Raw genomic sequence first — 14,308 nt, forward strand, 5'->3', positions numbered from 1 at the left:
ATATTAATGAGTCAATTAGAGTTCACAACATTTTTGATCATGCACTTGGGATCATGGCTAGCAAGGTTAAAAAGTGATGGTTTGGTCCATTAGAATACTTAAAATTGAAGAACTTCAGTCAAGAATAAGAGGCCTGTGCTCAGTCAACCTTTGTTGTGTACAGCCATCCCCCAAAAAATACTGCTTTTAATGATATCATTTCATTCATAATGAATGGTGATAAATTCTATAAAAGTTGTGAAAACACATTTGGAACCTGGAGTGGTCTTGTATTTAGTAAGACCAGAGGTACTTTAGACTGATTGTCTTGAACTTGGTCTATAATTGTAATTGACTTAAATACCTCAAAATAAAATTAAATTAAAATTTAAGGTGTTGCATGTTGCTACTTTACCCATCCCTAGTCTTAGAATATCACAGGAGGTTTGCTAATATTTTGAAAAGTTGCAGTAAGATGCAGAAAATATGTATGCATACAAATCATTATTCCCAAGTTTAAACTAATTTCTCTTATGGGTTTTTCCTAATCAAGTATTGATCACAATTTGAATTTATTTATTCCAAATTTTACTGATTCGTTTCTAGTATGTCAAAAAAACTAACAGCTCTTGATGATTTTGTCAAAGTGGGCCACATTCAATATAGCTAGTTTAAAACTGCTATAAAATGGTGCAATTTGCTTTAGTGAGTTAGCTATCAGTTAATCTATGATATGGTTCATCAGCAGATGAAACAGACAAAATATTTTTATATTACATATTATGTACACACTTGTATTGAAATTAATTTATAAAAGTTTTCATGATCAACAGAGTAGTAAAATATTCTGTAGATTATAGAAATCAAAACAAATAGAAAACAGAATTGGAAAACACCCTTTTATTATGTCCGTGCCACACATACTAGTGAAAAATAATGCTCCTAAGAAAGAAACTACCCTTTTTCACAACATATTTAAATAAAATAACTTCAAGTACTTTGACTCAGGTACAAAAATTTCTGATCTGAGCTGCCTCCAACTGGCCACTGCAAAACACAGTGCTTACAAAGAGCCATTGTGTACCAGGTTTCGTGGCAAGGCAGATGGAGGGAAATGCATTATGAAAAATACTGTGTATAGGAAATTGTAATTTATTGTATGGATACAAATGATTACATTGGAATTTGAGACCACAGTGGCTCAAAATTATATAACAAAAATAGAAAATGGAAAACCTAATATCCCCTACACCCTGTTTTAAAGGCAGGCACTACCCAACATTAGGAGATTCCACAGTGTTTGTAGAGGATATGTACAAGCCATATATGTATAATAATTTTAACACTAAAATAAAATGCTACGGTTATTCTAAGGCATAACAATATTCAATGCCTGCAAACAATATGTACACATCATACATATCTGAACAAGACTTAATTAATATTAACAATAATGAACAATTATATACAGATGTTTCTTTGTTGATCCACTGTTCTTGAATTTACCTTGAGACTAAGTAGGTGGTGCATTGATAAGCAGATCTGTAAATTATGTCTACAGTAACAACAGGTTCTCCAGTGTCCTTCCCGGACAGAACAGTGTAAACAATTATTAATTGGCTTTGTTTTATTATTCAAAAACATTCGTTGTTTTATTTCCTTGAAGATTTAAAGCAATTTTGCTGCCTCTTCCTTTTCATAGAAAATGAAGACTTGACATTTTACTCATAAATTAACAAAAATTAAATACATTCACTAAAATAAGCTACGAAAAAATTCAAGATTTTTTCCATTTACTTCCATTTTTTTTTTACATAAAAGGGGAGAGAAATTCCAGTCCCCTTTTACAGCTCTGGTGGTTGTATATTATTTCAGTGCGTTTTTGAAATATTGTTTGCTATTGCACTAGGACCACCCCATGCCACTGAACTCTTTGGGTGTGCTTCCCTGTTCTACCGAAGCTGTCCGTAAAACATTTCCATAGTTCAAGAGCTATGATCTCCAAAGGAGCAAACCTTCTTTTCGACAATAATCCTTGGCTGATACTTCCCTATCGTAAGCAGTGATGTGAAGTATCTGTTGCTTTTGTGCAAATTATCCTGCACTTCCCTACAGATTTGAAGACACCAGTATTTCAGGCTGCTGGTCCAAATGTCGTATATTTTAATTCATATTGTGATTGCATTAGCTTCCCTTAAAAAGCTCAGCCCATCGCTTCTCAAAAAATCTCCTCATGTTGTGACCAGCTCTGCCTATATCTGAATCGTCTTCATTAAATGTTTCACAGTTGTCAAATACTAGTCTTGCATCCACAGCAAATACTTCGGTATTAGGATATCTAGAAAAGAATGTGGTTTAGGAATCAGTTATTGCTAAATGAAAGATACATCTATCTGATTTTGATTACTTCAAATATGATGGACGAAAAATATTCTGATGCTTACAATCCATTGCTGAGTTTTTCTCTAATTGTAGAGAAGTCCATGGGTTTCTTGATAACCTTTCTATATCCTGGTACCAGTTTGGAGTTCACAGGGAGTAAAAAGGGCCAACCATCCTCATGGGTTTCCAACTCCGATAGCATAATGCTGTTTTCAAAAAAAAAGTTACTCAACTTCAATGAAGTTTCAACACAAGCAAGTTTCAAATTACATCAAACTGAGAGAAACAGAACATCTCAAGTGACAAATGCAATAAATATTGAGAATGCATTCAAATTGCTTTTCTAAAAGAATATGATAATCAGCAAGGCGAAAATGAAGACTACAATATTTTTAATGATTAGTAATAAAAACAAAATTAATTAATAAATCTTACAGTAAGCCAGTGCCATCAATTGTCAGAATTTGCTATAAGGTTTGTGAGCCAGGAGGGAAAATTATAAACCAAGGTTTTAAATTTAAGATAAATTTAGAAAGGATGGGAAATAAAATGACAGCAGTAAACTGTGTTTAACTGTCCATGGACAAGTTTACAAACAGTGGGGGAAATGTTCAGTACAATGCCAAAACCTGTCCCTCAAAGTCAAAAGTACCATCTGTGTAGTTAATGGTCAACAAACAAGTTAAGGTTCAGAATCACATTACAAGAAAGGTCTCACACAATTAAAGCAAAAGTGGAAAGAATGTAAAAAGCTATTAATTGCAAGAAAACATATACAAAGTACAAGCAGTTGTTTCAGAAATACATTCTAATGAGAGGAAATAAAACTTAAAATTTAAGTAGATCATTTTGGATTGAAATCAAGAAATAACTCATCACTCAAAAAGATGTAGAACGCTAGAGAATGCTTCCACAAAAAGCTGTGCCATCAACTGCCTGATGACTAAGCTCTGGAATATTCTGTTTAAACTGTTTGACAGATAGTTCACTATCATTTCTGCTATCTCAAACACTATCCTCTAATACTATTTTTTCAAAAAGATCTTTCCCCTCCCGCCTTTTCATTATTCATTCTTTGTTGCAATGCTCCAGTGCTCCATCAAGCCCAATACCTGCTCTCTGTGCCCAGCATATTTCACTCTATGCAGAGCAGCTGACAAATCAGCCAATTCAACTGCTTCAATACCACCAGACAGGATTCAAATGTCAAAATGAGATTTCCTCATATTTCGTCTAAACCAGCAATTTGGTGTTCATTGCCGAGATCCAGTGTAGATTGGGAAAAACAAATGCTAGTTGAACAGCTTCATCCTTTTACATATTACAGAACTTCTGACCAATTCTCTCTCTAAGCTCAGCCTTCCACATCAACCAATAAATGTCAATGTAAACTTAAGGATAACAGCCTTTGGTTTCATTGGGCTTCTGACCCTAATAATGAATTTAACAAATTTAGATTTTAACAATCTTTCCCCACAGACAGCAAGGGGCTGGTAATATGGGAAGAGAACCTGAGTAAGACTCCAAAAACCTGTTCACCACCCACAAGGCATAGGACAGGACTGTGAGGGAATACTCCGTGAATGCTGTTCCAACAAAACTCAAGCAGCTCGACACCATCCAAGTCAAAGCAGCTCTCTTGATTGCTGCCACATTCACAAACATTCCTACCAAAGCGATGCTCAGCATAAGCAACAGTGTGTAGTAGCCACAAGATGCACCGCAGAAATTCGCCAAGTCTTCTTAGACAATACCTTCCAAACCCACAACCATTACAATCTGAAAGGACAGTGCAGCAAAAAACATAGGAAACCTGCAGGTTCTCTTCGAAGCCATGCACCAGCTTGACTTGGAAATATAATCACCATTTCCTCAGTGTGACTGCATCAAAATCCTGGGTCTACCTTCCTAACACCACTGTGGATGTACCTACACCAAATGAACTGCAGTCATTCCAGAAGGTAGCTCACCACTAACTTCTCAAGGGTAACCTGCAATACCCACACCCCATTAATGATTCTTCCAAGAATTATGGGTCACACTGGATCAAAGTTAATTATTTATATTAAACACATCTATGTATGTGAAAGACCAGTTCATACCTGCACAAAGCCAAATCCTTGCTATTATCTTTTACAGTTTTCCACTTCTTGGTAGGTGATGGACCCTCTAGCCTAGGTGAGTTCAAAGATGAGCTGTCATCCATCTTTCGTTTTTTGGATTCTTTTCCTCCTTTCTTTGGAGTGCTGCTGGTACTAGCTGTTTCCTCTTCATCACTAACACTGGCTCCAGATAACCTTCTACCCTTCTTCTGTTCAAAACTTTTTCTTGGACGACTTAGGAACTTTTTACTCCGTGGGGACTGACCACTTGCCTACCAAAAGAAAATAATCACATTAGAGTATATTAGTGTAGCAAACATTACAGAATTTCATCATATATTTTGCAAAGTCTTTTCCAACTGCACAATTTCACTATTGTCACATTTGTCACATTTGAAAGATCAGACCATATCACTGGTCAGAAAGCCTTCTACCAGTACATATTGGAAATCCTATCATTTGGAGAACTCCAAAATTTATTTGTCCGGCATTCAGAAATACAGAAGTGAGGAATTCAGTTCTCAGCATCATCATACTTAATATGCATGTTCAGGATCTCCATGCTTCATCAGTACCAAACAATTGTAGATTCAATTATCAAGAAAATGTTAGTGGAGAATTTAGGGTGACAAATCAAAAGTAGTAATAAATTCATAAAATATAGGACCAGAATTAGGCCATTCAGCCTACTGAGTCTGCTCTGCTATTTGATCGTAGCTAATATGCTCCTCACCCCCATTTTCCTGCCTTCTCTTCATTTCTCTTCAACCCATTACCAATTAAACATCTGTCTCACTCCTCCTTAAATTTACTCACTATCCCAGCATCCATCAGTCTTTGGATTAGCGAGTTCCACAGATTTACAACCCTTTGGAAGTAGGAGTTTCTCAACTGTTAAATTTGCTACCCCTTATCCTAGGACTATGACTTCTCATCCCAGAATGCCCCACAAAAGAAGCATTCCCTCCACGTCTATTTGATGCATGCCTGTTATCATCTTGAATTTGATCTCCCCAATTGACCCCAATTTGATCTCCCGTCACTCTTCTAAATTCCAGAGAGTATAGGCCTAAACTGTTCAATCTCTCTTCATATGACAATCCCCTTATTAGATTAGATTAGATTGGATTACTTAGTGTGGAAACAGGCCCTTCGGCCCAACAAGTCCACACCGACCCGCCAAAGCGCAACCCAACCCATTCCCCTACACCTAACACTACGGGCAATTTAGCATGGCCAATTCACCTAACCTGCACATTTTTGGACTGTGGGAGGAAACCCACGCAGATACGGGGAGAATATGCAAACTGCACCCAGAGAGTCGCCTGAGACGGGAATTGAACCCAGGTCTCCGGTGCTGTGAGGCAGCAGTGCTAACCACTGTGCCACCATGCCGCCCATATCTCAGAGATCAATCTAGTGAGCCTCCTCTGAACTGCCTCCAACGTCACCACATCTTTCCTCAAATAAGGGGACCAAAACTGCACACAATACTCCAGGTGTGGTCTCACCAAAGCCTTGCATTGTTGCAACAATACTTCCTTACTGTTAAATTCTATTCTTTTAGCTATAAAAGCTAACATTCCACTCGCTTTATTATCTGCTGTGACTCATGAATGAGGACACACAAATCCCTCTGTACCGGAGCACTCCGAAGTCTCTCCCCATTTAGATAATAGGTTGCCTTTCCATTTTTTCGACCAAAATGCATGACCTCATACTTATTCACATTAAACTCCATCTGCCACACCTTGGTCCACTCTCCTAACCTATCTATATCTATTTGTAAGGTTCTTATTTCCTCATTGCAATTTACCATCCCGCCTATTTTTGTGTTGTCTGCAAATTTGGTGCTAGAGCCTGCTATCCCTATATCCAAGTCATTAATATAGATTGTAAATAGCTGGGGTCCAAGGACCGAACCCTGTGCCTGCCACACCCCCACCCCGTAACATCTTGCCATCCAGGAGAAAACTCATTTATCCCTGACTCTACCCATCAGCCAGTCATCTCTCCAAGTTAATAAATGACCCCTAATCCCATATCTGCTATCCCAACCTGGCCTGGTCTACATGTGACTCCGGACCTACAGCAATGTGGTTGACTTTTAACTGCCCTCTAAAATGGCCAAGCTCGCCATTCAGTTGAATAAAGTCTCAAAGAAATGAAACCTAACAGATCACCTAACGTTGACCTAGGCACCGAAAAAGACAACGGCAGAAACAGCCCTGTTGACCCTGAAAACTCCTCCACAATAACATCTGGGGGCTAGTGCCAAAAATAGGAGGGCTGTCTCACAGACTAGTCAAACCACAGCCTGACAGTCATATTCACAGAATGATACTTTGTAGATCCCATCATCACCATTCCTGGATATGTCCTATCCCACCAACAGGTCAGACTCAGCAGAGGTAGCGGCAGTGTTACACAGTCAGGATAGAGTTGTCCTGGGAGTCCTCAACATTTATTCTAGACCCCATGAAGTCTCATGGTTTCAGGTTAAACATGGGCATGGAAAACTACTGATTATCAGATACCATCCTCCCTCAACTGATGAATTGGTACTCCTCCACGCTGTACAACACTTGGAGCAGTGAGGATGGCAAGGGCACAAAATATACTCTCGGTGAGGGATTTCAATGTCCACCGCCAAGAGTAGCTCGGCAACAGTACTACTGACCAAGCTGGTTAGATCCTAAAGGAAAATTGCTCGACTGAGACGGCGGCAGGTTATGAGAGAACCAACAAGATGGAAAAACATACTTGAACTTATCCTTACTAATCTGCCTGCTGCATGCATCTGTCTATGACAGTACCAGTAAGAGCGACCACCGCAAAGTCTTTGTGGAGATGAAGTCCCAGCTTCACAATGAGAATAATCGCCACTGTCTCATGTGGCATGACCACCGTGCTAAACGGAATATACTTCGAACAGATCCAGCAAGTCAAGACTGGACATCCATGCTGCACTGTGGGCAATCACCAGCAGTAGAATTGCACTCCAGCACAATCTGTAAAAGTTATGGCCCTGCACATCCCTTACTCAACCATTATCATCAAGCCAGGGGATCAACCCTGGTTCAACAGAGCTGAGGAGGGCAGACAAGGAGCAGTATCATGCATATCTGAAGATGACATATCAACCTGGTGAAGCCACCAAACAGGATTACCTGCATGCCAAACAGCATAAAGAGCAAGTGATAGACAGAGCTAAATGATTCCACAAACAATGGATAAGATCTAAGCTCTGCAGTCCTGCCACCTACCGTGGTAACATCTCACTGGAATAGGCAGCTCCACAAACAGCCCCATCCTCAATGATGGAAGAGCCCAGTACATCAGTGCAAAACGTAAGGCTGAAGCTTTTGCAGCAATCTTCAGCCAGAAGTGCCGAGTGCTTGATCCATCTCAGTCTCCTCCCGTGGTCACCAGCAGTACAGATACCAGTCTTCAGCCAATTCAACTGACTCCACTCGATATCAAGAAATGGTTGGAGACACTAAATATTGCAAAGGCTACAGATCCTGACAATATTCTTGCAACAGTAGTGAAGACTTGTGCTCCAGAACTTGGTGCTCCCCTAACCAACCTATTCCAGTATACAGTAGTTATAATACTAGCATCTACCCAACAATGTGGAAAATTGCCCAAGTATGTCCTGTACATAAAAGAAAAAAGACAAATCCAACTCGGCCAATTACTGCCCCATCAGTCTACTCACAATCATCAGTAAAGTGATGGAATGTGTCATCAACAGTGCTATCAATAACCTACTTAGTGATACTCAATTTGGGTTCTGCCAGGGCCACTCAGCTCTTGACCTCATTATAGCAGTGCTTCAAACATGAACAAAACAACGGAATTCCAAAGATGAGGTGAGAGTGACCACCCTTGACATCAAGGCTTCATTTGACAGACTGTGGCATCAAGGAGCCCAAGCAAAACTGGAATCAATGGGGATCCGGAGGAAAACTCTCCAGTGGTTAGAGTCATACCTGACACAAAGGAAATGGTCGTGGTTGTTGGAGTCAAGAGTGTGGTGCTGAAAAAGCAAAGCAGGTTAGGCAGCTTCCGAGGAGAATCGATGTTTCGGGCACAAGCCCTTCATTACGTCCGAAACATCGATTCTCCTGCTGCTCGGATGCTGCCTGACCTGCTGTGCTTTTCCAACACCACACTCTCGATCTCTGATCTCCAGCATCGGCAGTCCACACTTTCTCCCTGTAGTTGTTGGAGGTCAGTCATCTCAGCTTCAGGACATCTCTGCAGGAGTCCCTCAGGTTAGTGTCGTAGGCCCAACCATCACCAGCTGCTTCATCAATGACCTTCCTTCCATCATAAGGTCAGAAGTGGGGATGTTCACTGATGATTGCACAATGTTATCCACCAAAATCTGGACAATATCCAGGCTTGGGCTGAGAAGTGGCAAGTAACATTTGAGCCACACAAATGCCAGGCTATGACCATCACCAATAAGAGACAATCTAACCACCACCACTTGACATTCATTGGTGTTACCATCACTTAATCCCTCAATATCAACATCCTGGGGGATTTAATTGATCAGAAACTCAACTGCTCACCACATAAATACAGTGACTACAACAGCAGATCAGAGGCTAGGAATTCTGTGGGGAGTAACACACTTCCTGACTCCCCAAAGCCTGTCCACCATCTGCAAGGCACAAGTCAGAAGTGTGACAGAATACTTCCCAATGCCTGGATTAGTGCAGCCCCTACACTAAAGAAGCTTGAAACCTTCCAGGACAAAGCAGCCTGCTTGATTGGCACGATAGCGACAAGCATCTACGTCCTCCACCTTCGATGCTTAGTAGCAGCAGGGTGTACTATCTACAATGTGCACTGCAGAAGTTCACCAACGATCCTCAGACAGCACCTTCCAAACCCATTTAGAAGGATAAGGGAATAAATATATAGGAACACCATCATCATTAAGTCCACCTCCAAGCACTCACCATCCTGACTTGGAAATACATTGCCGTTTGCTTTGTTGCAAGTTCAAAGTTCTGGAATTCCCTCCCTAATGGCATTGAGAGTCAGCCCACAGCAGGTGGACTGCAGTGGTTCAAGAAGGCAGCTCATCACCACTCTTCTCAAGGACAACTCGAGATGGGCAATAAATGCTGGCCAGCCAGCAATGCCCACATCCCACAAATGAACAAATTTGTAAAAATTTCAAAACAGCAACTAGTGAAATTTAAAGTAACAAACCTCTGGAATAGAAAGCTATTCTCAGTCATGAGAACAACATCAATTATGGTAAAAAGCTATCAGGGTCTTTAGAAGGATAATCCTACCTTGTCTGGCCTATACAAGACTTCAGTTCCATGGCAATGTGGTTGATTCATAACTGGTTTCTGAAATTGCCTTGTAAGCCAGTCAATTCAAAGGCAATTGATACGGATAACAAATCCTGGCATTTGGTCCAGTTCCCATCCATCACCACCCTCCTCCGCTTGGCCAAGCTCATCCTCACCCTCAATAATTTCTCTTTTAATTACTTTTCTTCAGGTCAGACGGGTGGCCATGGCCCCAGTTACGCCTGTCTCTTCGTGGGGTATGTGGAACATTCTTTGTTCCAGTTCTATTCTGACCCCCATCCAAAACTCTTTCTCTGATAAATTGATGACATCATTAGTGCTGCTTCCCTCTCTCATCTGGAATTGAGAAAGTTCATTGATTTCACATCCAATGTCCACCCTGCCCTCACTTTCACCTGGTCCATCTCAGACTCCTCCCTTCCTTGACATCGGTTTCCATTTCTGGGGATAGACTGGCCATTAATATTCACTATAAACCCACTGACTCCCACAGCTACCTAGACTATACATCTTCGTACCCGTTTCCTGTAAAGACTCCACTCCACTCTCCCAGTTCCTGTCTCCGTCGCATGTGTTCTGATGAGGCTAAATTGGACAAGAGAGCCTCCAAAATGTCCACCTTCTTCCTCAACCGAGGATCCTCCAGTACCGTTGTCGACAGGGCCCTCAACTGGGTGAGACCCACCTCCCGCATTCCCACGCTCACCCCCCTCTCTTCCCTCCCACAATAGCAATAGGGATCCCCCTTGTCCTTACATACCATCCCACCAGTATCCACATTCGGAGGTTCATCAGCCGCCATTTGCGCCACCTCCAATGAGATGCCACCACCGCCTTCCGCAGGACACCCTGGTCCACTCTTCCTTTAATCCCAACTCTTGCCCTCACAGCCCAAAGCACCTTCAACCGCCAAAGGTGTAACACCCGTCCATTTATCTCCTCCCTCTTCAGTATCCAAGGCCCAAACATACCCTGTAGATGAAGCAGCACTTTACCTGTGCTTCTCACAATCTAGTCTACTGCATCCGCTGCTCACAATGTGGTCTCCTCTACAGTGGGGAAACAAAGCGTAGACTGGGTGATAGCTTCACTGAACATATATGTTCTCCCTGGAAAAAAGACCATCAGCTTCCAGCTGCCTGCCACTTTACTACATCACCCTGTTTCCTGGCCAACGTCTGTCTCAGTAAAAACCGAAAGAACTACGGATGCTATAAATCAGAATCAAAAACAGAAGCTGCTGGGGTCCCAAACCATTACCTGATTTCTTTTCACAGATGCTGTCAGTCCTGCTGAGCCTTTCCAGCAACTTCTGTTTTTGTTATTTCTGTCTTAGTTTGCTACAATGCTCCAGTGAAGTTCAGTGCAAGCTGGAAGAACAACGCCTCATTTTCCGCTTAGGAACCCTGCAGCCCTTTGGACTCCATATCGAGTTCAATAATTTTAGGGCCTGAATTCCCCCCACGTCCTAGCCCTATTTCCCACACACCCAGGCCTTGTTATCATATAGTCTGCCATTACACGCTACCTATTGTTCGCGACTAGCAGTCTCCATTAACAGCTATCGGCTCTCCCAGCCAGATCATTATCGACTCCTTTGTCAGTCCAAATATGCAGGGCTCTATCCCTACCTATCGTTTAGTCCTTACCCCCTTGCCCCACTCCATCTTCTACATATAAACTGACAGTTTCCGAGCTACCATCAGTTCTGAAGGCGGCTTACTGGACCCGAAACAGTATCTCTTTACCGATGCTGCCAGACCTGCTGAGCTTTTCCAGCAACTTCTGTTTTGTTTCTGATTTACAGCATCTACAGTTCTTTCACTTTTTAATTAGCATCTCTTTTTAGTTTGATGGCAGCATCTTGTTAGCGGCAAACTCAATTTGTGCTGCTACTGTATAATCGCAGCATGAAGTAGCTAGTTTCACCTGTTGCTTAAACCTTTGAGTTACGGGTTCAACAGCCTTCCATGATAAAGAATTCTATAAATGTATCACCCTTAGGGAAAAGATTCCTCCTCATTCCTAAGGGGACCAATCAGCATATTTGTAACACCATGAGAGAACAACACGAGAGACAGTATGTTTAGGAAAAGATAGTTGGAACAGTTTACCAAGGGAATTTATTGCGATTAGTAAATTAGATTGCCGTGTAAAAATTGGACCCAAGCCTTGAAAATGAACATGTTGTGGACTAAATTGTTCGGACACCAGAAATGTGGAGCAATGATTCCATCCAGTCTGAGACTTTCTGGTTCTATAATTCTATCATGGATCCTCCCATTTATATAAAGAAAGGTGGCTCAATGGTTAGCACTGCTGCGTCGCAGTGCCAGGGACCCAGGTTCGATTGCAGCCTCTTGCAACTATCTGCGTGGAGTTTGCACATTCTTCCTGTGTCTGCGTGGTTTTCCTCCGGGTTCTCCAGTTTCCTTTCAGTCCAAAGATGTGTGGGTCAGGTGAATTGGCCATGCTAAATTGCCCATAGTGGTAGGTGCATTACTCTTCAGAGGGTTGGTGTGGACTTGTTGGGCCGAAGGGCCTGTTTCCACTCTGTAGGGAATCTGATCTAATCAAATCTAATCTAATATGGTCTTAAGAAATGAATTATAATTTACAACTGAAAAATGGTACATTTTAAAAAAAGGAGTATCGTGAACTCAGAATCATTGTTTGCATTATGTTTACTGTGAAAATTAGCAGAGATTTCCATGTACGTTTTCATCTGCTTTGTAGTGAGAGTCGTACTGTTTCTGTTCAGATTAGATCATTTGAACACGTTACGGGAGTAAGATAAGCTAACTCACACTGCAAAATGATTTGAAACAGACAATAGCTTAGGACTTTTAAAAGCTTAAATTATGGAAGTCATATCAGGAAGGTTCTCAGAAGATAAAATAATTTTAATAATTACAATTGGTCATGGGGACAGTTAAACACATACCAAAAGAAAACAAATATTATTATAAATGTAGCATAAACACATGATTAAAATGGATACCTTCACCCAAAATATCCATCTATCTCATATAAACATAATGGCTGCAAAAAAAATTAAAGCTTCCCAAGTAGCAGCATTCAAACACAATGCTCATAATCACTGGATCGATATTGTGGAATTCTCCATTTAGTAGCATTGGAGGAGAACATATACTGTACCTCACAGACTGCATTGGCTTAAGTCATCAAGATATGTGCGAACCCTGAAGGTAACTTGGGATGGGTATTAAATGGACTCTCACCAACTGAATGACATCCTGATAATGAATTTTTAAATGCAAATTATTTAATTATTCCAAGTAAGATTCCAGTAGACTCTGATGTTGGCCTTATAGCACTCTCATTTAACGTCCACTTGAACTGCAAATAAGACATTGCTGGTCAAGGGAGAGAGAAAGAGACAAAAAAAAACTGTGCAAGCTAGCTAGCCTGACATTAATCTTGGGAAACTGCGAAAACCTGCAATGCCCTAAGAAAAATACAGTATGATTAGAACAAGTCAACATGATTTTTACAAAAGGGAAATCTTGTCAGATAAATTTCTCAAGCGTTCTTAAGGATGTAATAGCAGGTGTAGTTTATCTGGCCATTCAAACAGCATTCAATAAGGTTTCATAAAAAAGGTTAGTTTTTAAAATATATTTGCTCCTGGGTTTCGGTGTCTTTGGCAAGTATTTATTACCCATCTTCAATTGTCCTCAAGAAGGCACTGGTGAGTTGCATTCATAAACTATTGAAGTCCTTTTGGCTTAGGTACACTCCCAGGAATTAGATTGTGGAAGGCAGATTTGATTCAAATAAAATCTGGCCACAGTCGACTGGGAACAGCTCCTTACGAGTAAGTTTACAGTAGAGCAATTGAGTGCATTCAAAAACGAGCTGGGGAGAGCACAGGTCCAACATGTACCCTTTATAAGGAAGTGTAGAAGTTATAGGTTCAGGGAACCCTGGACGTCTAGGACAATTCAGGACTGGATGAGCAAGAAGAATAGGGAGAGTCTAAAAGGAGCAATTCAGGTGTGGCCCTAGAAAAATACAGGAAGTGAAAGCAATGAGAAGAGCAAAAAGAGGCCGTGAAAAAGGACTTGTGAACAGGATTAGTGGAAATCCAAGATATTTTATAAATGCATTAAAGGAAAGATGTTAACCAGGGAAAGAATAGATCCCACTAGGGATGAAGGGGACCTGCATTTGAAGCTGCAGGATATTGGAAGAGTGCTGAATGAATATTTCTTTTTGGTTTTCACTCTCGAAAAGGAGTACATAAATACAGAATTCAGGAAAAGGGCTGTGAGGAACTCGCAGTTTGACAGAGGAAATGGGAAGGTATTGGAGATTCTAACAGGCTTAAAAACAGACAAATCTCCTGGCTCAGATAAACTGCATCCCAGGCTCCTGTGGGAGGCAAGGCAGGAAACTGTAGGGGCCCTGACACAGGTTTTTAATTGCTCTCTGGCCACAGTGGAAGTGCCAGAGGACTGGAGGACAGCAAATGTGGTTCAC

The 14,308-nt window shown here is 41.1% G+C and overlaps 1 protein-coding gene across 12 annotated transcripts in view; it reads right to left on the reverse strand.

The window, feature by feature from the left end:
- Positions 1-864: 864 nt before the first annotated feature.
- The window catches only part of baz2ba (bromodomain adjacent to zinc finger domain, 2Ba), a 356,889-nt gene continuing 343,445 nt past the window's right edge, over positions 865-14,308 (reverse strand). For all 12 annotated transcript variants that reach the window (XM_087989090.1, XM_087989091.1, XM_043693832.2 and 9 more), the window contains 3 exons: positions 4,464-4,735; positions 2,424-2,567; positions 865-2,317 (listed from right to left, as the gene is read on the reverse strand). In XM_087989090.1, coding sequence (XP_087845216.1) covers positions 2,164-2,317; positions 2,424-2,567; positions 4,464-4,735 — 570 coding nt within the window. In that variant the 3' untranslated portion in view covers positions 865-2,163. The remainder of the gene's footprint in view (positions 2,318-2,423; positions 2,568-4,463; positions 4,736-14,308) is intronic.

This window comes from Chiloscyllium plagiosum, unplaced genomic scaffold (assembly GCF_037043375.1).
Source record: "Chiloscyllium plagiosum isolate Xiang-an unplaced genomic scaffold, Cpla_swu_hap1 HiC_scaffold_7, whole genome shotgun sequence".
Taxonomy (NCBI): Eukaryota; Metazoa; Chordata; class Chondrichthyes; order Orectolobiformes; family Hemiscylliidae; genus Chiloscyllium; species Chiloscyllium plagiosum.